The sequence below is a fragment of the Apus apus genome, chromosome 2 (genome assembly GCF_020740795.1).
Source record: "Apus apus isolate bApuApu2 chromosome 2, bApuApu2.pri.cur, whole genome shotgun sequence".
Classification (NCBI taxonomy): domain Eukaryota; kingdom Metazoa; phylum Chordata; class Aves; order Apodiformes; family Apodidae; genus Apus; species Apus apus.
Genome location: NC_067283.1, coordinates 16,689,001 through 16,712,631, shown reverse-complemented (window position 1 = coordinate 16,712,631; position 23,631 = coordinate 16,689,001). Strand labels below are relative to the sequence as shown.

Here is a 23,631-nt window from a genome sequence, read left to right as displayed (position 1 = left end):
ACTAGCCAGTACGTAAGAGGAGACCCATATCTGGAAGGATTTGTCTTAATCAGTGGCTGGCTAAAGAGCCCAGGCATGGCCATTTAGTTGGATTTTGAGCCCATGGTGGTACCTGAGGAGTCTGTAAATGCTGATTTACTTATAAATCTGGAAAGAAAAAGTGTTATGTGTTCTCAGCAGTGAACTTCAGCTCTCATCACCTGGAGAGGAGAAATAGGCTTGCTTGCTTGTTTTTATGAGCCCCATTGGTGCTTACATGGATAAAGGGGTTGCTCTGCCTGTGGTAGACTCCCTGGCCAGCTGAGCTACTGACATAGGCACTCAGCCTCACTACTGGTTGCACCTGCATCCACAGTGGCTGCATCAATCTCTCAATATACTGGACTGAGCTTCTGTAGCCAAGAGAGGAGTCCTCAAAGTCCTGGGGCCAGCTACACTTGGCAACTCTCATAGCACCTTCCAACTCCAGCACTGATGGAATATAAAAGATATATATTTCATCTAGCTTGCATGTAACTAAACAGCCTAACTTTGTAAATACATGCAAACTAGATGAGAGTAAACTTTTCCATAGGAATTTATATAGCTACATTAACATGGTGTACAAATATTTAATCTTTATACAGTTACTGTCCTCATCTCCCTAAGAGACAAAGAATGAATCCAGTCCTTATTTAGTATATGACAAATAGAAGCCTGCAGGCATACACGGGTGGGACAAATTGAGGGGAAAAACTGGGTAAGAAAAATGGAGTGAGGGGAAGACAGATGCAAAAAACATGACCATAATGTATGCATGTGCAACTCTAAGTGGTCCACAGAGGCACCAGTGTTTTCTGAAAACAAATCCAAGACAGCTCTAACCTTAGACAATTCAATGTTTTTAAAACTGTCACTACAGGAATATAAAGGATTTTTACAACACAGGTACCTTAGAGTGGTTCAGCTGGAGGAAGAAAGCACAAAACTGTGCATGTACATCTGTATTTCATACAAAAGGAGGAAAGATAGTGAGGATATATGTAACATTATGAAAATTACTGAACACTGCAAATTAATTTCACAAGGATTAACTGGAGAATGTATACAACCAAGATTTTTTAAAAAATAAGACAGGTTAACATGAGCAGTAACAAAACCTGCTGGCAGGAAACAGAGGCAGGCATTTTTACTAAATCTTATTTTTAAGATTTTAATTAAATCTCGTATCAGTTTCCATGCTTCAGAAAGATTTTATAACTATCCATCCCATCCTTCTTAACTGTTATAATGTTTTTGCACTGCAGAAGCTTTTTTGGGTAGTTCTAAGTCTGTTCTCAAAAAAGAAAAAAAAAAAAAAAATTGCCCAAGACAGTAAAAAAAAAAACAAAACGTTTTAAACACTCCCTCACATGTTCTGCCGCAGAATTTCTGGTCCAAATGAAAAGCACACTGTAGAAAAACAGTTTAAAATTACATTATCCTTGGATGTCTTGAATTTATCAGACTACTATTACTGAGCGGCTTATGAGACCTTTGATTGGCCTCGGTATCATAGAAAAAAAATGTATCACTTTGGTTAAAGAAATTCTGTACAAGCTTCATAAGACAAGAAAAATCTGGGTATGAGCATAGATTTGGGTACTAAAACTTTTCTTTGAACTGCTGCACCAGTTTTGTCACTAGGCTGGTACAGTGCCCCCTCGGTAACAATGAAACTACAAACTATTTGTTTTAGAAGGATTGATTTACTTCTTTTATGTCCAGTACATTTTGGCTGGATTTCTGCTACTCTTTGGAGGTTTCCCAGCAGAAACTTTAAATCAATTACCACTGATCCAAAAAAATGCCTCCGTCTGGATTTTAACCTAAACCAAAGTTTTTTCACATTCCAAAGCACTTATTTATTCACAAGTTTCAAGTAATAGTCATAGACCAACACTTCACACCTCTGATTTAACAAGCTTATCTGCTTTATTTTTAATTTCAAAAGCTTGTTGGTGCACCATACCAGTAAAGACTTCTGATATCAACCCAACTTCAACAGCTTTTATGAGACTAAACTGTCACAAGACAATTTGATACTTTAGAAATCTATCTTTGAGTTGTTTTCTTATTATTTTTAACAAAGTGGGCTGAAGGAGAAGTTGATGTAGAGAACAGAATGTTCTTATACAAATCTAGATGAAAAGTTGCAAGTGTCTATTACTAAACACATTAGCAACTCTGATGTAGAAACCAAGATGCTGGAGAGACCAAAATTACACTAGATATCCTGGTAAGACATCTGGATAATAAGAACATAAGAAAAACATATTAAAAAAACAAACAAACAACAAAACAACAACAAAAAAGTATTTACCACAGCAGGACCCATTCAACAGACTTCAGGAAAAATACATTATTTATGTCCAGTAGCTGTCTGTTTCCAAGTAAGGTATTGACTAGCTACAATTATAACAAATACTTCTAGTTGAACCATTATATAGGATCCATATTTCACCACAACTGCATTGACCCATCCATTTGGCAATAACTTTACGTGCATTTTCTGACCAGCAAGGTTGCACCATCCAAAGCTATGCCTGACCACTTTTTCAAGAAACTAGAGGTGCATTTATTCACTTTATTAAAAGCACAAATTAGCACAGGTATGTTTATTTGGTCACACATGGCAAAACAACTTTGCCTTTACTCAAAGAAGAAGCAGTAAACCTGCTACATGTTTTAATATGTGGGAAGTTGGGAGTTTAGCTATAATTTAAAACATTGATCTATTTTTATTTTTGCTTATTTTTGCTTAGTTTTTACCTAATGTACTGCATTTTTATGCCATAAGCGCACAAAGAAGCCAAAGAGTTCAACAGACACATGAACCAGAAATCCTCCCAATCTCAACAAGAGACACAATCGTTTGCTAAATACCTGGCTGCTAGCTTTTTTCTCTGATGTTTCTATGGAAACAGTATCAGCCTGAATAAGTAAGATCCTGTACTACTTTCTATAAAACTTCAATTACCTTATTTTTATTAATCTGATCACTGTTCCCATGGAAATTAAGTTTAAAGGCAGCTGACTGCCTCCAGCTAAGTGATCTCTTTACTTGCAGGTTTCAGCAGCTGGCTATTGAGCAAGTCTCAAAAAAATCACTTTGGCTTCAAAAGTAACACTTTACATTTATGTGGCATTTCATAAGGAATAACACCTTGCTATTACACTTTTTTGAATGCAGTAATTTCAATGGAAGCAAAATGACTCATTGCTTCACTGGTAATTACTTCAAATGTGACGGCAACTACTGTCAGTAATCAAGAGGCCTTCTTACAGAGCATTATTTGTTCAATAATTTTCATCCTTAGGTAAGCAGGAAGCATGCAGCAAGTTTGTATTTCAGTATATGAACTTCCTCTCCAGATAATGAAAAAAAGAAAAGCCTAAATTTCTTCCATCCAGCTTTTGTATTTCTTTGCAGATTTGGTATGCTAATACTATCGATATATAGTTTATTGCTAGATAGCTCTGTAGGGTTGAAAACATTGTATTTTATGTGTTTTATCAATAGGATTTGGGACAAGATTGCACCATGCCTCTTTCAACAAGAAACTTTTCACTGAACAAAGATATTCTTACAAAAATGGAGATTTTCTTGTTCTATGATGCTCTGGATGTAAAGAATAACTGCCTCCTATTTTCTAGTACATCAATAATAATGAATTAAACTTAAGTAAATTCCTTCTCTGCTTGCCAGAAATAATAGAGATTTTCAAACTGGCACAACAGACCACATCTGTGCATTGTTTGGACAATCACTCTACTCTTGCCATCAGTAGATTTTGAATACTTTCTCTGACTGGAAGTTGTAAACGTAAGAAGCAGCCTTGCTTGAGTCTCCTCTAGAGCATGAAGAACAATTATTTTTCATTGGCCATGAATTGTTCTCAGCTGCCAATCACCACACTCACACCTCCTCCTCTAGATGGCCAGGTGGCAAATGCTTACTCACACCGTTCTTTTCCTTCAATTTTTCCCATCTCCAAAGCAAACAGCACTTCAGACCTCCACATGAATTTACAGAACTGCAGCTTATTCCCTCTACCGAGGAGGCACAGCTTTTTAAAAACAAATGCGGCTCAGAACCCAGCAATACAGAATCTTAAGGACTTCAAGTATCAAAGCAACATTTTAGTGAATAAGCTATCAGTTTCACCCACTCCAAGGTGGTCCATGCATCTCTCCAACACTTTCCACTGAAACCACAACCCATCCACTCCATTAGATCTGAGGTTAGGTGCCACCTATGTTCTACCAATCCTCAGTCCCACTTCCACTTCTAGTACACTTTCCAGTCTTGCTACTCTTGAGTAACACACTTCTTCCGAGTTTCCTTCTGAGGTAGTTGGTTTTGTCTGTCCTGAAATCAGGAACCTCTCTCACCACTCTCTTAACAGGTACAAACATACTAGCCATCAAAATCCCCTCACAAACACACTCTGCTCTCTTCATCTTCTATATAGCATAATGATTAACAGGAAAAGAAAGAGTTCTTGTGACCCACAGAAAGCATACAATTGAACAATAAATTATGAAGACTGTATAAATATTAGTTCTACAGAAAGTATACATGAAGAACAAAGTCATGACAACGTAAGTAACTTCCATATGCTCAGCAAAAAAATATTACAATATCAGCTTCAAACCTGAAGTGCAGAAGCAGTCTACATTAACATTATCAGGCTCCCATGAAGAAAGCCAACTCCATCTCAACACAATGTCTAACCTTCATTCTGTACCATTTGTGTCATTCACAGGTCTTATACTATCTACTACATTCTACTCAACTACCATCACCCTTCCAGTCCTTTGACACATACACAGACATCATTCCCTCCTGCTATGGGTCACCCCCAAACAAAAGTTCAGAACAGTATGTTCAGAAAAATCCACTCAATCAGTTGTCACATACGACTCATCAGAACAAATCATATAATCTAAAATCCATTTCCTCTACCTTCTTTCAGGGAAGAAGATCCAAATGTGTTGACGCTTGAGTATATGCCCAGGCAGGAGCACTCACCATTTGAGTATATGCCCAGGCAGGAGCACTCACCATTTTGATGCACAACACGGGAGGTGAACACCCATGATCTGTGCTGCATCCATCTGGATGTTGGCTACAGGATGTCTGACACATTACAGGGTAGAGGAAGCTGCACCACTAAACCCCTTCAGGAGGGTGAAAAGAACCTGCATAGCTCTTCCCAGGTGAAAGGTTGGGCAATTATGAGTTAAGTCTATCCTCTAATGTAAAACATGCCATGAAACCTTATGGAAATTCTCTGATTCTACACTGTAGATGCAAAGTCACTAATCCTACAGATTAACAGCTCTCTTCATGGAGTTTGTGTGTAAAGCTCTTGTACATTTCCTGGTGAAACTAATAGAGAATTAGTACAAATTAAGGTCTCACAGGGCTAGCTTCCAAAATATTATGCAGTTATAAAAAAACAGACTAGATTAATCAGATATTCCTTAGGTTTGCTGTAATTATTTTCTCTCCCAGTGCCACATACTGCTTTCTGGATGTACAAACTCTTCCCCAATACCACTTGCTGTGCCTTCTTTTTCATAATGCAAAGTGGCTATAAACTCTGCATCCTCTGAGCTGGCCAAAACCAATCAGTAAAATTCAATTGGTTAAGAAATACTTCAGTAGCAGCCCAACAGATAAGCTTATTCAATTCTTGAGCATTACATCTCCAACCAGAAATGTTTAAGGCAACAGTGCAAGTAAAAGCTTCATCTTGGCGCTAAACAAACAGTAAAACATGTCTGGTTCGCTAACAGCAAGTGAACACACATGGAAATTCTTGCAGCTCCTCTAAAAATAAGCTAGAAGAGTAGTCAGAACAGATATTTATTTATCCCTTCTACTCGTCTAAAAAAAAATCTAAGTAGAGCACATGTGTACTATTTCAGGTTTCAGCTATTTTAGTGCTCATAATTACCCTGAAGGATCATCTATTCGTGTTTCTTTTCTATAAATCTCCACATTATTACTGGGATCTCTGCTATATAAAAAATAATGAGATGGCTGAAGATTTTTGGTAGAGCTTCAGAGAGCAGTATAATCATAAAAGGAAGTAACAAATTGAGGGAAGCAGAGACAAATTTTAAACATTCACTATGCAGAGCCAGTTTTCTCTTCCAAAACGTCAACAACAGTCGTGGTCTCCCTCTTCTCTATACTTTGCAAACTAAAGTCAGATCAACAGATTCCTCTATTGAGAAAAAAGGACAGCAACAAAAGTTGCATCAGTTTTTGCTGGTTTTACTTACTACAATAGGAATGTACTGTAGAGAACAATCCAGTATTTGCAGGGGAATGGACTGGATGATCTAATACAACTTTTCCATTTCAGATTTCTTAGAACAGCTCAGGCAGATCCAAGTTCACAAAGAGATTTCTGTCCAACAATACTGAATGAAGAGAACTCCAAGACAAGGTTTGGGGCTTCTTTTTTTTTTTCTCCTCCTTTTTTCCTTCTTTTCAACATTAAGAGAGTCAGAATAGCAAACCATGTGGCACAGTATACAACCATAAAGAAAACACCATGATCATTATGTACCAATAAAACTTAGAATATCTGTAGGAAAAGTAGAAAGTTCATTTTATACTCAAACCTTTCAAGCAATTTGGAGCATCTTATCCATTTTACAAATTAGAAAAAAAAAAAAAAAAAAAAAAGCACCACTTTTCTAATATTTGAAATGATTAGACAGTAAAGTAACAAGATCAGCTTAGAAATTTTTATAAAGCCGTGTGTCTATCTTAAATACAGAAATGTTAGTGCCTAATTAGTAGTATACCCATGCTCATTTTCTTTCAAAACCAACACATGCCAGGATCACAACATCTTGGCTCTAAGATAGTGCTTATTTTTTGTTTTGTTTTTAAATTACAAAATATCTGTCAATATTCTCTGTCTGAGAAATTAAAAACATTTGTCATTACAAGAACAGTTGACTTTAAGAAGTTACTGCTAGGAAGAACAGTCTTTCAAATAAGACACCAGAACCCAGAAAGAAAGATTTGGTGCTTCTGAAGCCTTGTAACAAAGGAAAAATTATGGCAGCTGGGTTTCTTTCTTCTGCTCCTACAGCTGTCTTCCAAAAAACTTATGGTCTGCTTTCTCTGAAACTTGATAGGATAGTGAACAATTCTTCTATTCTTCTCAATTCTATGATTCTATGATTCTATGATTCTAAAAAATGCATTAAAGGTCAAATACCATGAAGCCTGTCTTAGGGCAGGGATATGAACTAGGTTACCTTTTGAAAGCTCTTCATGCCCTACATTCTATATCTTAACACCACAGAAATCAAAACATGAGGTTCTGTGATATGCACTGGGTCAGATCAGATGCTCTTATTAGTGTCAATTTGTTATAATTAAAAAACTTTGTCATCTGAATGAAATTAGTATGGCGCATTAAAAAAACTGCCACCAGTGAACACTAAAGGTGCAGTTTCAAGAGTTAAGTCATTTTAAGATAGTTTGAGACTTAATAGGACTTTAGCAGAACTGTCTGCAGGATCAGTTACAAATGTATTTAATCCTTGGACCTAAAACCAACAAGATACTTCAATGCAATACTTCAATGCCTTCTTCTTGCAACTGCAATAATGTGACCTTTCACAGATCCCCAAAACTTTCTATCTCACTCAAGAAAGCTTTCTGATGAATTCTTCCTTGTTAAAAAAAGAAAGACCATTCCACCCGGCAATAACAAACAACATGGTAACTAGGGCACGCAACTAGGAGAGCCAGTAGGAGACTAAACTTTTCCAAACACAAAGTATACTCAAGGTGAGTAAACTATATTACTGTTTCCTTTGGGGGGAAGAGGCAAAAGGGAGCAAATGAAGGAGTTTGAAAAGGTTTAAGTTTTGCCTCAATATGTCTTTTTAATTCCCAATCCTGAAAGAAAACCAATCTAGCAACAGGCCTAACATTTTGCTTAGATGCATGCACTGCCAGCCTATATTAGAAAGATGACCAGTGTTCCTCTTGCAGTGATCTTCTGAGCCACCTGAACAGACAGTTGCAGCAAAGCAGTATGAATCCTGGGAATCACTGCACTTAGGAAATTCTAATTAAATTATTTAGACAAGCAAGTATTGCCAAGTGCTGTTCCTTTGATTGTTGCTTTTGTGTATCAACTACTAGACAGTACTCATGTTTACTTTTAAATGTAAATTCTCAGCTATTTTGAAAATAATTTTGACCAAGTGTCAACATTTTTCTATCTTTTTCCAGAATAAAATAACCAAAATAAATAGAAGATTACTCTTTCAAACCTACCCTGGAATAATCCCAGTTTTAAGCTTCCTCTAGATCAGTGACTGACAAGGATAACATGTTCTCCTCAATTATGTGCGAGTCTGGATATAGTCACGACACGAGTTATTATCACCTACTGACTCATTGGAGACCTCAAAATTTCCTTCCAACTTTAATTAGCTCTGCAGTAGAGACTGAACACATACTTAGCATTTTGTAGGAGTGGAACATTTCTAACCAGTTGACTGGCCCCGTTTTTCTGCTATAAGCAATTTTAACATTATCAGGGTAGCTCTGCATACTCCCATGGCATGCTTTGATTTCTTGTTGCTGATCATTTTCATTGCAGGACACTTTACTGAGGTGTTCTTTCAACTTTAGTCCAACATATTTATGTGCAAAACACAATTTTAAATGGAGGCAAGCCAATAAAAGAAACAGCTTACTAGAATTTCAGTTGACTTTGTTAAAGGAAATTATTTTAAATTAATGTGGCTACTGAACTGTTGCCATACTTGACCTCAGAAAATATATTCCTTCTAATTTTTGCTGTGAACATTTATTTATTTAAGCTAAACTCCAGGTCCTGAATGTTGACCATAAAGAAGTCTCAGATTTCCTGCTACTATTTCATACTCTTTTTTTTCTAAACAAGGGCAAATAACATATGTTTGCTGCATTAACATTACACTGCCAAAACATCACTCTTAAATGAAATCATCTATGTATTTTTGGTAGAATCTTATTTAACAACTTCCACCCCTGACAGAAACTGAGTTAAAACAAGGCTGTTTTGTTTTCACTGAGCAACAGTTTGATCACTGGTTTACTAGATGGCGCTCAAAACATTTTTCCATACGCTCTTCTCAAAGAGAATCTGACTTAAATGTGGTTTACCTTCAGCAGTGAATGAAGGCTTTTTTCACTAAACATATCCCAGAGGAAGGTCAGGTCTTCCTGGCTGTCCACATGTGGCTGCAGCTGGGCTGGCAATGCAGCCAGCAGCTCGTACAGACCTATAAAATGAAAATAAAACACAAAGTGTAATCTAGAGGTGATCTCATTAATTTCACTTAACAGTTCTGTGTAATTGGCTGCCTGGAGCATGTCATTTTAACCGAACAGTGAGTCTGGAGTATCCAGCATAATGTTAACTTGTAGAACCAGAAGGAACTGTATTTTTAACTACTAACGAATCAAGTATTAGCAATGCACTTTTTACCTTGTCACAGTTTTGAACTTCTACATCCATATATATATTTACACAAGGATATAGAGAAAATTCATAAAGGTTTTGAAAAAAAGGACAAAACCAGAAAAAAAACATACATTCTTTCACTTAATCGTTATTCCATTTCCCTTGATGTTAGCCAAAGAGTGAAATGACTCATGAATAGGAAAAACTTCCTTAAAAGAACAGAAACTGGATAGGGTGGTCCATTAAAAAAGGGCTCGTGGTTTCTCTCAATATTTCTTGTTAATATACTGCTTAATATTTTTTTATCCCATGTTCAGTAGGAATCCACAGCAAGACAAAAGGAACTGCTCTGTTTTGCAGGATTAAGCCTTAAAAAACAAAACCAGCAGTTTTCCCAGACACAGTCACACAGAGAAGTATTTCAGTAACATTTTTAACTTGCAGGTATTTGAGATTTCTCCGTAGGGTTAAAGCAATTGCTGTTCCCAGTTAGTTGTGGCACACCTCAGCAGCAGTCTCCGAGGGGCAGACAGTAGCACACTGTTCCACAGTAGCATACAGCATAAAATATCCATCATGCATGCAGGCCATCAAAATGCTGTCCAAGAAATGTAGCAACAGTGTTTGCAGCAGCCCTCTTTAGGGAGGTAACCTGGCATGAGCTGATATCAATTCATAGCATATGTTTAATTTTCCAGTGGGATTACTTGGGGTAAAAAGGACAAAATGCCTTTTTCTCCTGTCTGCTGTCTACAAAAGCACCAATAGTCTCCTGGGATCCACGATACATGGTCCTGCTATTATTTTTAGTCTGAGTAAGTGCTGCTGTTGATCACATGGAAGGATTTACAAGATATTCTACTGGTAAAGAACATTGTTGTAAGTTACAGGTTACCTATCATTATTATGCCTCTTACCTCCCTAAAACTTTTTAGAATATTTGTTTCACAGCCTTTCCAGGAATTACATATCCCTTTCAAAATTACATACAGCATCTTCAGAGTCTGATTAATTAACATTTTTTTCTTTTCCACTGCCTTTCCATAAAATATTCTGGGGAAAAAAATGTTCCTTCCAGATACAGTCCTTTTATGGTCCAAGCAGTTTTAGTGGTTGACATTCATTTCTCTTAGAATCTTGCTCTTATTTATGCTTCAGAAATACTGCAAAAAGATGATACAACTCAAACCACTAGAACTTTGCACAGATAGAAAAAGAATGCTGAGCCTTGCCTAGCAAGACACAGTCAGTGCCTGAGCTGACACCCAGAGAACAGAGACTTGAATGGGACTCTTGGCTCCAACTATTCCACACTATTACAACTTCAGCACTTCACAAAAATGGTCATTATCACAAAATTTATGCTGCAAAAACATTTTCATTTAGAAAATTAAACCATTTCTTTACACTTGTATTTCTGCATATAGCCACTTTTATTACTACAAATACATTTACCTCAGAATAACCTAAAGGTTGTTAAAAAATAGAATTGAGATTTAATGTAATCTTATACTGTGGCATAGCTGCTCAGGAACAATTAATCTGTGCTGTTCAGAAGAATGAAAATATTAACTTGAGCCACTCTCTTCAAATAGATGTGAGACAGTAAGGTGGTTTTTTTTGTCCTTGATCCACCAGAGCTGCTTCATTTGCACATAAAATCAACTATGAAACTATTCTATCCTTGTAGCTATTGCTGCTCAAAGCTTTGATAATTAAATCCCTGGTGAAAATAAAATGAAAGTTCGTGTTTCCTGATGGATTAACTATTACAGTAGTAACACTGGGTGAGACCAAATCTGCCTCTAATGAGACTTAATTTTTATGCACAGAACTCCCAGAGAAAAATCCCACCTGCTGGCATTCCAGGACTGACTTAACCCAGCAGGTGCTGGTACACATTAAGGTTTCCACATCCAGCTCAAAAGTGTCTGTAGGCTTCACTTGATCATAGACCCCCGAATTGCCCGTTCTAGGGAAATGGGTGTCTGTGTCCCTAGTGCGCTACCGATATCTACGGCAGCAAGTCACCCCATCTGTACAACTCTCCTGCAGAAGGGGAGAAAATTACATGGGTGCAGACTGATTTTATTCAGTATCATGACTGTGTTTCTAGCTCTGTCCTGCTTTGGCTCTACATTTCAGTGTTTATAGCTTTGAGTCAGAAAGAAATCAGAATCCTGCCCTTCTGCACAATAGCAGAACCCAAGGACTACACAGTGCAGTGTGCTGGAGAGCACCCCACTCCTGCTCTTCAGACTCCTCTTGAAACTGAGCACTAGATAGCCAGGAATAAAAAGACATTAATCGAGGAGCCAAATGAAAAACAGGCAGGAGGAGGATGTAGGGTATTTAACTGGGGACAACAGATGATACAGAACTACAGTATGTCTAAAGTTAAAATTGTGCCATTCTAGATCACCTCCTTCCAAACAGTAGGTAATAGCAGCAGGAGGTGCTAGGACCTGTAAAGACTTATCTTTACAGAGTCTAATTTTTTCTTGTTCCTTCCATGGTGCCCAGTACCACAAAATAAAAAATTTTCAGATAGCAACTCATGTTTATACAAATAAAGAAACCTAGTATGTATTTCTTCTACATGCATCCCTTCAACCAAAATGTTGCATCTTATTTGTCTTAATTACACAAAGTGTGTTGTTCATTGCAGTGTAAAGAAACAGTCAAAATTGTGGCTGGCATATGACTTTATTAGCAAATGAGATTTAAAATAAAGTGCTTCTGTGATATGGACAGGGACAAAATAATTTGTCAAGTTACTGTAAACTGGTAACAAAGTTGGAACCACTCCATTGGCAACTACACATTGGCCTAATTTAAACTGTCAGATCTGATAACTTGTCACATCCATCTTTTCAACACCTGAAGGGCTGTAACTCAAATCTCTGCCCTGTAAGGTGCCACTGTACAGAGATGCTGCCATGTGGCAAAGGAAGTAATCTGGATTGAACAGCGAAGACTGCTTCAGCCCAACCTCCTGCAAAACTTCTAACTAGTATCTCAGGTGGTTATGCCAGCCAGAGGCAAAGGCCACTGAAATAAATGCAAGTTTCTCACTGTAGCAATTATAAAACCTGAAGTGATGCTATACTGAACACTTCTGATCACTTCTAAAAACAAAAATTAACTTTCAAAAAGGTCATAGCTATACCCCTATATTCGAATGAACTGTTTTATAAACTAAAAATGCATGTTTATCACGTAAGCCTCAGAATAAAATGTATCTCAGCTTGTCCTAGCTGAATACTACCATTGTAAGCACATGGCTGCCAGGCCTCAGTTATGCTCTTGGTCTCAGTTTGATGTTCATCCTAAGAATCCCACCTCCTTGAGTCATACCACATGCATGGACCTCCTATGAAAAAAAGTATTTTGCACACTTTTTTGAAAAATGTCCACAATTTAAATAAACACACACAAAAAAACTTTCTAAAAAGCATCTAGAAGTTGTGTTTAAAAAAATAATAATAAAGAGAAAAAAAAACCCCACAACCCTCTCTTTTTTAATGCCTGGTGTTGGTAACACTGTGAAGAGTCTCGGGGAAAAAAAAATAATCCTTCTTTTAATAAACTGCTGCAATTCTGCTAGTAATCTGTTTTAGTCTAGTTTGCCTAAATTTAACCAGCTTTTATATTTAAAAGCAATCATACGCCCACTGGGATTTTCTAGTATCAAAATACTTCAGATGTCAAAATTCAGTAAAGTAAATACAACTTACACAAAAATCAAAGTAAATGAGTTTTTCTTAATAGTAGATAATTTATTTAAAGGTCCCAGAAGACTTGAGCATACATTAAAAAAATTAACAGTAAATTTAAAGTGGAGATGAAATAGTATTTTGCAATTACAAGAGGGAAACTAAGTCCAGTCAGTTCTACAACTTCAGAAAAAAACCCAAGCAGATTACAATGTAATAATACCTGGACATTCCCAAATAATTGAAATGGAAGAAAAAGCACCCTTTCTAGATTTAAAAAGGTCACATAATCTAGCGGAAGTAAAAGAATCAGAGAATTGGTTTGGTTGGAAAAGACCTTTAAAATCATTGGGTCCAACTATGAATCTTGCAGTACCAAGTCCACCAAAGGAATCAATTGCAGATACACAAACGACCTCCTGGGTTTTAGACACTTATATGCTGCTATTTATATTGATGTTACATAAATTAGGTACAGTATCTAAGACTTATGTGAACTCACTAAAAGCCTATAGTATGAAAACAGCAGTAAAAGGAGAAAAGCATTGCACACAGGAATACTAGAAAACTCTTGAAAGAGCGGAAGGGAGAGGGGGTTGTTTGAAGGTGCTTATATAGTCTATTGAATCTGACTACCTGACTCAAGAAGATAGGAATTTAAAAGTAATGAATATTGGAAATACAGTACATTTAATGAAATTCAGTTCAGCCAAGAAAAGTGACACAGTCAATTAAAACCCAATGACTAGATAACCACACCTACAGAAGTACTTCATATAAACTATACAAATGTAGATAATGTAAATACACATACATCATCTGAAATTTATAAAAACTTGCCATGGATAGAGAAACTACTCTGAAGAATCTGTAGCATTCTGCCAGCTTGGACTAAGGAAATAATTTAACGGGAAAATCCAGCTATGTTTAAAAACTCAGAACTGTCCCTGCTTAAAAAGGTGACAGATAAATTTCAATTTGTTCTTTGAACACACTTGAGCAGTCTTTTCATCTTCAGCTCTTCCTAAGCTTAATTAATACAATTTACCTCTGATCTGAAGAACAGAGTGTGCAATAATGGCAATTCCAATTTAAAAATGTGTACGCTGAATTTGCACATGCAGTAAGATTTAAGACGAAGCAGCAATGGAAAGCTTTTAAATCAGAAACAACGGGATAGAAAGAATTTTTCCAGTTCTAGAAAACGGCTTCCTTCGTAGTGTTATATTCTACAGAAGACTGCTTGTTCCTAGGAGGAGAATAAATGGCTAAGTAGTAGATGAAAGTGTTCCCATACTGAACCACTCATACTGCAGATTCCAGATGCTCTACATTCTTGACATCAGAATGGAAAAATTTACTGTTAGTCTAGAGAAATTTAATATCACCATTCTTGTCATATCCTTCATAGCTTCATTATTAGGACAAGTCTGTGGAAGCTATAAACCAGTGCTAAATGATAAAAAATATGGTCTCTGCGTTCCATCACTCTTGCATATTACAAGAAAACACCAACTTTGTTTTGGTTAGCGTAAGGGAAGAAGTGAAGGCAAATGGATGTACATTTGCTTTCATATGTTAATTAATTTCCTGAATTAGCATTCTGAACAATTATGCCAGACTTCAAATCAAAAATTTTTACAGTAACTGAGGGATAATAAACACTAAAGAACATACATCTAAGCCCAGAACAACACTGTAAAATTTTATTGTATTAATAAAATGGGACACGCCAACCTTTAAATTTTCCACTTTGTCAAAGGTAAAATAATCAGCACCATTTGCTGCCACTTATAACAAGCTGACATTTTTTCACATTTGAACTGTACTTTACAGTTCTATAAAGGCTCAGACAACACTTGCCTTACACAAAAGCAAACAGCATTGCAGCAGAAACACTCATTCTGACATCATTGGTGCTGCATAATAAAATCAGTCACTAACACCAAATATTGAAAATAATTTTATTTGGAAATCTGAGATCAGTATTTATGCACAGGTTAAATAAAAACATATGCAGTGCACATATGGATTAAGGCAGACATACTGCACTGTCCTATCAGACTCCAGTTGTAAAAAAGACCACTTTATGTGCTACAAATAGTTCTTCTTTATGCTCTCTTAAGTAATTCCGCTGAATATATGGGCTTCCTGACACTGCAAAAAAGTTTAAGACTAACAGTTTTTCTCCTCAGAACCAGAGTGATGGACTCATTTCTGCATGTAGCTTTTTTAATTTCGCAGTTTAGCATTTTTAAAAGATTAGTCTAATTTTCAAAGGTACAGAATACAGCATAACTAGGTAAATATGACATGCAAGTGATCAGCATCTTTGAAGAAATATCCCTTTTGATTCATTTGCTAATTCACAAAAAAAATAAAATGCTGAAATCCTTACAGATAGCACAGCAATAAAAATGTCAATGTTCTATTTTTTCATTATGAAAATGAGAATTTTGCCACAAGTGTCCTCAAAGAACAAGATTACATACTTACTAAGGGCAATACTTTCTTTTAACTTAGAAGTTGTACCTAATTATTATTATTCGCCAAAGCTACAGTAATTTGTTAACCCACCTTAAAACAATGTTATGACAGAAAATGTTGAAAGGGAGAAATCATTTAATCCCTCCGATTTTAAAAATATTATTTCCTTCAAAATGGAAAAGTCTTTAGTTTTGAAACTTGGCTCCTGAAGCTAAAGAATTCACAGTTGTTTGAAACAGTTACTGGTCTTTCAGGATTTGTCACAACATGTGTATTTCAGATTTAGGATACCACATACCGTTATGTTCTGATGTGCTTTAAATAGTTGATCTCTATTTGCATGCATATGGCCCAAGACTGTTGCTGCAGAGTTCTTGATTGTAGAGCTCATCACAGGTACTTCAAAATCAAAAACCCTCAAAATGTAGTTACTAGATGCTGTGTCAACAAGGATATTTTTAAAGTTCCTAAAATGTACTCCCATGAGAATTCAAAAACGCTCCTAATAGTTTAAGAATAACACATACATAAAACTGATTTAAAGTGACCTATCAAGCAAAAATTAATAAGCAGCTCGTGGAAAGCTCATACAAAGCTCTGACATTCACATTTTTTTCTAAACCCTATGAAAGAAAATCTTCTTTGAAAACCTGGCTTGTCCAACAAAGCCTGCATACTAGGACACCTTGAATAACCTTGACTAATTGACTGGTCCCTTGTAGAGACAACAGTTTAGTATTTCTATCTAGGCCTTCATCAACACTAGAGGAGGCAATAGCAAGTACCTGGCAGTCAGTCAGGAAAGAAGTCATTCCAGCACTAGGATGTCACTGGGCACACTCACCATGTTTAACTCTTTAGTCACAGTTTGCAAGGTCAAGAGACTTGGCTCTGAGGAGGGATGGCATGGAATAAGAGAAGTGGCATTTTACATCTGCAAAATGAGGCCCCAATATCTCATTAAGAGACTGAATAAAGACTTCAACAACAGAAGCTGAAACTATTTTCAACTCAGTTGTCCCTAAAACTGATAGAAACACCATTTGATTATCATGCATCACAATGTTTCAGACTGTGTCGTGTCCCGCAATCCTAAGCAGACAGCAAGCACACGATAGGTGCTGTGCTAGCTGTGCCAAAGCTGGCACAGTGACACTTGAGCGGTGCAGCACGACAGTCTGCTTTTGGCAAAGGACGTCTGACATCACTAGGAACTGTCAACCCTTTGTGTAATTACACAAGCTTTTGGTCCAACCAATGTACCTATACATTTAAGATTCTATTAGAAACAATACAGGCTGTCCTACTTTCAAACTGAACACAAAACTACACATTGCTCACAAAAAAAAAAGATTAAAAATTGTTGCAGCTGCCAGACCACATGATTTTAAATTTGTGTCTAATAAGGGTAACAGTTTTAAAGAGTTTACCATCAGCAAATATAATTGCACACATTTTCTGATTCCACCCTGCTGAATCCATCTAGCATAATATAAAATATTAACCCAAACCAGACCAGTTTGGAGAAATTTCATTCTACTTTGCACAAGTTTTCCAACAGTCACCATAAATATGTTGATACCAAAATAAATACCCTCTCCAAGACCAGCAAGTTATATTTTTAAAAATTAAATCTGATATCAATTAAGGCTAGCCATATGTCTAATATTTTCCCAAATCTTTCATATTAATGTTAACCTACAAGCCATTTAATGTCTCTGGCAGCTGGAGATGGGCAGAATTCAAGAATGCACAGTAAAATATTGCCTCTATTTATTAATTCAGTATAAATTTTGCCTCAGCTAGCATAACGGTTTTCATTAAAATCTAGCCCTATCTGTGCATTTCTATGTGGTGAGAAATTTCAGTAGCCTTAAAACCATGATGCAGCCAAAGGCATTTAGATACTACACTTGTGGTGACACACCTGTGCCTAAGTTGCAAGCAGCAGTGTGAAGCAGGCAAACGAAGCCTCTTTCCCCCTGCGCCGTTTCTACTGCAGCACAGCACGTCAGCAGGGAAGCAGAGGCAGTTTGGAGCAGGATTCAGTCACCCTGCAAGCCTTCACCTGGCAGCCTCCGACTGAAGAGCTACTCCCAGAAATCTTTCCTTCATCACTCTCCTAAATTTCCTTCATGACATAACAATGAGCCCAGATCTTATGCTGGCAAGCTTATTAAAATGCATTAGCAGTAAATAAAGGGAAGATATCTACATGAAAACAGTAAAAGCAAGGACAGCAACTTTTGGTGTTGAGAAGCACAAAACAGTCTCTGAACTTCATACTGCTTGCGGTGGTCTCACTTGACTGGGAGGTAATCCATACGGGCTATCAAAATAACATCATATTCTAGGAAAATATTTCTACCAGAATTCACTACATCGACATCAATAGCATGCAGCTTCAGAAGTTGAGATAATTCTTAAAGAATCACAGAATACACTACTACAAACACAGTGGGGAAAAATATCCAACATTTGAAACAAATTTCAGAGCTGTATTTTGTATCATTACAAAACAGAGAAGAAAACACAAAACCTGAATATTTTAAAGGCCACCTGAACTTCTAATTTGGTTAGTAACAAATGTATTGTTTGATTTTTTTAAAATTTAAAAAACTAACATATATTCAGTATTACAGGCTTGTAATACTGAAAAAAAATCCACTACCTGGCACATCATTAGTTCCTATACGTACTCAAGAAGTAATTAATGTAAGCCTAGCACATTTTTTCTATGATTTACAATATTCAAAATCAAGAACTGCTTGTGACTCATTATATTTAAGCAATCTCACACAATTTTCCTTGGTGGCCAAACTTGGCTCGTAAATGTGATTTTCCTGCTGACAATACGTGAATCAAAAACACAGTCTGCTTTGCACACCCGTGCGCTCGTTTTTAAGAACAAACAGAAAAGCATTTGTAAATTTGTCAGCCGAGAAAGCTCAATACAGGGTTGAGAGGAAAGAAATCTGTAACAATTTTACGATGTTTTTCACACTAAAACAACACTTAAAGCATACTGATGTCATCTTGGCTCCACCAAAGTCAGCAACAAAGCTGCCATCAACTACTATGAAGCCAGGACTGCAAGCTTCTATCTTCCTAAATATATCAGATAAGTCAATGCCACATCTCGCAGACTTGCCTTCCCTGCAAAAGAGCAAGGCTTCTTTCTCACTTTTCAGACTTACTTGATGGGCTTGCATACAGAGTTCAGGGAGACTTGCAACACAGAAAATACTTGAAACTTATGATACAGACTCAGGCAGGAGCTCAGCCATCCTTTCAAGATTGTTGCTTTAAGATAACTTTGACCTGACAGGGATGGGACTATAAACCTTGAGGCAGGAGCAGGATCATGCACATGTTATAAACAACAAGCAGTTCTTTTAAAAAAACTGTTGTTATTATTATATAAAAACAGGGTTTCTATACAGTTGAACAGAAAGAACCATGTGCACACAAGCCTTTCCCTCTGTCTTAAAGTTAAGCCGCCAAACCAGGCTGGTAAGGCACAAGATTAATTTCAAAGTCACTTGATAAATCTAAATTAAAACAAATGTTTTAAACAAAATATTGCAAATATTGTAGCTATGCTTTTGATTTATCATACTACAAAGTCTGGTAAATGCCTCTCTTTTTTTGTAAATGCCTGTGGAAGACTGGTAAATGCCATACCTAGCCTGATCAAATGTGGCCCATCATGAACACTATCCTGCTTTTGATAGTCGCCTAAAGCCTAAGACTATTAAAAAAAAAAAAAGAAAATAAATGCTTGCATACTAGTGTCTGAGTTTCCAACAGTCCATGACTTGGCAACTTTCTGATATTCACAGATATATTCTATTTACAGTCCTCAATGAAGTCTTTAGCTCATTTTTAAATCCAGGTTCACTTTTACTTCATCCGGATATACCAGACAAAAAATAAGCTAGGTTGTGCTTATGTTTGAGTGTGTTAATAAAACAAAGTTGCAGCCCTACACTAAAGGTGCACTTTTGTTAGGTCCCCAACTAAATGTCTTGCTAACTCCACAGTATCCCAGATAGTCCTCTCATGGACTAAGCAGCTTCAACTCATTACGCGTCACACCATCAGCTTATGTAGGCAGGACGAGAGGAAAACTGGTCTACCCACCAAGGAATGACAGAGGTAAGAAAATAGTTTTTGTGTGTGTTTCTCTTTTTTCATTCTAAGAGTGGGGGCAATAGAAGAAAAATATAGCTCTGATTAGAAACCACCTGTATTGTAACCAGGACAGAAAGCACAGTTTTGATGTAATCATCAAAAAATAGTTTAATAACCTATCATCCCCATCAGAAAATACAATAAAGAAAGTGGAAGAAGAGAAAGAATTCTCTTTTCCCTCCCAATGAAATTTTTTATTTAAAGAAACAATTTACAACTTGCAGTAGAAAAACAAATTGGATTTAACAAGCAGGATTATTTAACAGCAAGATATTCATGTTGCATATATTTTATTACAGATTGCCTGGGAGAATGGAGATAGTTGATCTTTATCTCACACTATAGTTATCAAAGATGTACTTGGAGCATTCTATGCATTAAATAGCACAATAAAACATGTTTTTAGAGACACTTTAACACATAATTTTAAAACTGGAGTGTTTTAAAATTATTTTATTTTTTCATTTATTGAAGTCCTTTATTCAGAGACTATGTTCATGGTTATTACTTTTGGACATATTAACAGTCTTCAAACAATAAAACAATCAAAACTGTCAGCATCAGACACCAGTCATCACACATCCCCCTGCTGTTCATCTCAACATGTTCTTGAGACTTTTGGAATGTCAGAAAGCATTTGGCCAAGTAAAAATAATTTAAAAAACAAGTTTTCAAAGGACACAAAAGGCTGCATGACAAAGAAAGCAAAACTTCAGAGTGGAAAATCAGCCCAGAGCAGACCCTGACAAAACTTCTCAAATTCAGCTTTAGCATACTAAACAGCTTCAGCTGCACTTAATTCCATGGGAGAAGGGGGAGAAAAGACAGGTATGCAGAGGTAGGGTTTGGCAAGATGATAGTCAAATCCCTTAAATACAGGAATAGGGCGGCAAAAAAACCCCACATAGAATTTACACAACCCCTGCCTCCCCATGGTAATAAATAAGTAAACTCCAAACTCCAAAGATTAACCTTTTCATTTAAAACAAATTTTACATGAACCAGAGATTGGAGGAAAAAAAAAATATCACTCACTGTACAGTCTATTTCAAATAATAATCAAATGCAGTTCATTATATACATATTCTTTGGGTTCCTGAATTGAAATCTCCCTCTGCATTTTCACAATCCTGCTGTTACTTCTTGTGCATAAAACTATGTGATTTCAAATAACAATGACAGGGGTAGAAAATGGGAATCTTTGTATTGTAACCTCGGTTGGATCACCTATTTACCAAACATAGTGGAGCAAAAATACTACCTTTAGCTGTCCCTAAAAAAGTGACAAAAATATTGTCAGACAGAGAGAATGTATACATAATAGCAAGGTGAGATTTAACCTTTGAATATAGCCTGATATTGCAATGCAGAAGGTGAAAACTATGGAAAGCTATAAATCTGCACTCCCACCGCCTGCCGTCGGTGATACGAACTGGACTCTGACATGGATGGCAAGGGAAGGAAGACAACTTGAGACAGTATTTTTCTTCTCCTAATTTGTTAAAGAAGTGTCAAAACTACACAGTCTGTGTTCAGAAATAACTTCACTGATAACTGTAACTCACAGAGGGGATAGTCTAGACTGCTGCAAATATTAAGGCATGTATGATATCATCTTTTTTTTTCCTCCTCCGTTTTCAAGTTAACATTATAGGAACCATGCTGAGAGCTGAATCCAGACTCTTCAGACCCATAAACAATGCCTGTTTGGAGTTGCCATGTCCTGGGAATGGAAGGGAAAAAGATGGCAGTGGGACTTTTTAAAATTCACTTATTTTTCCTGTAGTGTTTCATACAACTAAACTAACTTCAGGGAGAAAAGGTTATGCTTAAAGTGTTAAATTAAGCATCTGTTGAGATGTTCATTTCTTGAAATAGAGACTGCAGACTTAACAAATGAGACCTGGAGGAAACATGCAGTCCCCCTTGGCTTGCGTACCTGTGTCACTTCCAGATCCAGCTGATAACGCTGGCATGATTTAGTCTGCAGAGTGTCAGGCAGGAACGTCAGACTAGCACTCTGCGGCCAGAAGGCAGAAGTTAATTTCGGTTTAACTGCTTGCAGCCAAGTTGTCTACGAAGATTTATGCTATCTGTAAGTTTCTCCTAGAAAGAACAGAAACAGAATTTTACAATTAAGAACACTGTTAAACTGTAAATTACTGCAACTAACCAAATCCAATCATTATCACAAAATAAGCTTTTGATTTAAGACTCTCAAAACAAAATGTTTTTAATTTATTTCTGACTTCTGAGGGTTATTTCCCCTAGATGAAACAAGTTCTGTTTTCTTCAGCCTAGCCTACAATCCCATTCTGCTGGAAGAATAATTTAACACATTTCTCTCCTGTCAATTATACTCTCTAGGTAGTCAGGTATTTTGGAAATAAAGTTTGGGGTTATTTTATTAAAACAGTGAATAATTTAAGCCCCTCGAATTTTGCTACTACCTATCCCAGGAAAAAAAAAAAAAAAAAATTACTTACTAGTATGGTAACACATTCAATAATTCTACTTAACCTCCTTTCAATTGTTTTCAGTTCATTTAAGATCTGACATGCTACTTTTATTTGTAATCTGAAAATATAAATTTTATATGAAGTTGTAAAAGCAAGACTGGGACAAACACTTCTCTAAGGTAAATAGCAGCTGGATTAATGGAGTTGACAGAGCCATTTTCATGCAGACCTTATAAGGTATTTTTCTGTAATTGATTACTACTAAATCAGTATATTTTTAAAGACATTTTTTAATTATTGCACAGGCCTACTGATACTAAATTTGGGGTCTTTCTTTTAACCTGTACTTGAGGAGAACAGAGTAAATGTAACAAAAGAATTAATCAATTTCAAATATAAATTAACATTATTTAAATTATATATTAGAATATTAAACTGGAACACAAACCTGTGAAAAGAAATTCAGAGTTCAAGACTTAAAATTATTACTAATAGTTGGGCAGGGGCTGATATGTTTGCAGGGAGAAGAACGGGAGAGAGGAAAGTATAAGTCAATAGAAATCAAGGGTTTTCTCCGGATTTCGGAAAACTAAAAAGGGATCCTTGAAGAAAACAGCAGCGTATTTCTACTTTAGCATAAGAAAATAAAAAAATAGAAGAGCATTTTACTGCTGCTGTTGATTAGCTTTTTGTTGCCTTTTTTTAAAACACATATTCATATTAATCAGAACTACTTTTGAAGTCATCTTGGCTCTGAAAGTGCACATTTTGGACACATTTGTACTTGGCAACAGTCTTGTGGAAGAGTAATATACAGGTGCTGTAAACACTGTACGCTCTTCAAAATTTTGTTTTTCACCAAAAAAAACCACAAAAAAACCAACAACAAAAACACACATTGCTAAAAGTATTACACATATTAAGGACCACCCATAAGGTTTTATTTAGTAAGTTAAGTTTTAAATCAATTAGTAGATATAAGCAAGTGGTTAATTCATCCCTAGGCATTAGTCTATAGTTTAAATAGCCTGGCAACTTTTTAAAGCTTTTTTTCCCTTAAGTGTTTACCCAAAGAAAGATTTTTGCATGGCAGCTTTCAAACTCCAGTGAAACTGGATTATTTTTTATTCTTAAAATGGCAAATATAGCAGAAGTTACAGCCTAGATAACTACTTCTGTGATGAAAAGGAATGAATAAAACTTTTAAAAATATCTATTAAGATTGCTTTGGGATTTGGGGGTTTTTTAGGTATAAGA

General features: G+C 36.3%; 1 protein-coding gene across 3 annotated transcripts in view; it reads right to left on the bottom strand.

The window, feature by feature from the left end:
* The window catches only part of MPP7 (MAGUK p55 scaffold protein 7), a 144,330-nt gene that overhangs the window by 82,276 nt on the left and 38,423 nt on the right, over nt 1-23,631 (bottom strand). For all 3 annotated transcript variants that reach the window (XM_051610352.1, XM_051610354.1, XM_051610353.1), the window contains exons 3-4: nt 21,855-22,021; nt 9,218-9,336 (exon numbers count right to left, since the gene is read on the bottom strand). In XM_051610352.1, the coding sequence (XP_051466312.1) occupies nt 9,218-9,336; nt 21,855-21,891 (156 nt within the window). In that variant the 5' untranslated portion in view covers nt 21,892-22,021. The remainder of the gene's footprint in view (nt 1-9,217; nt 9,337-21,854; nt 22,022-23,631) is intronic.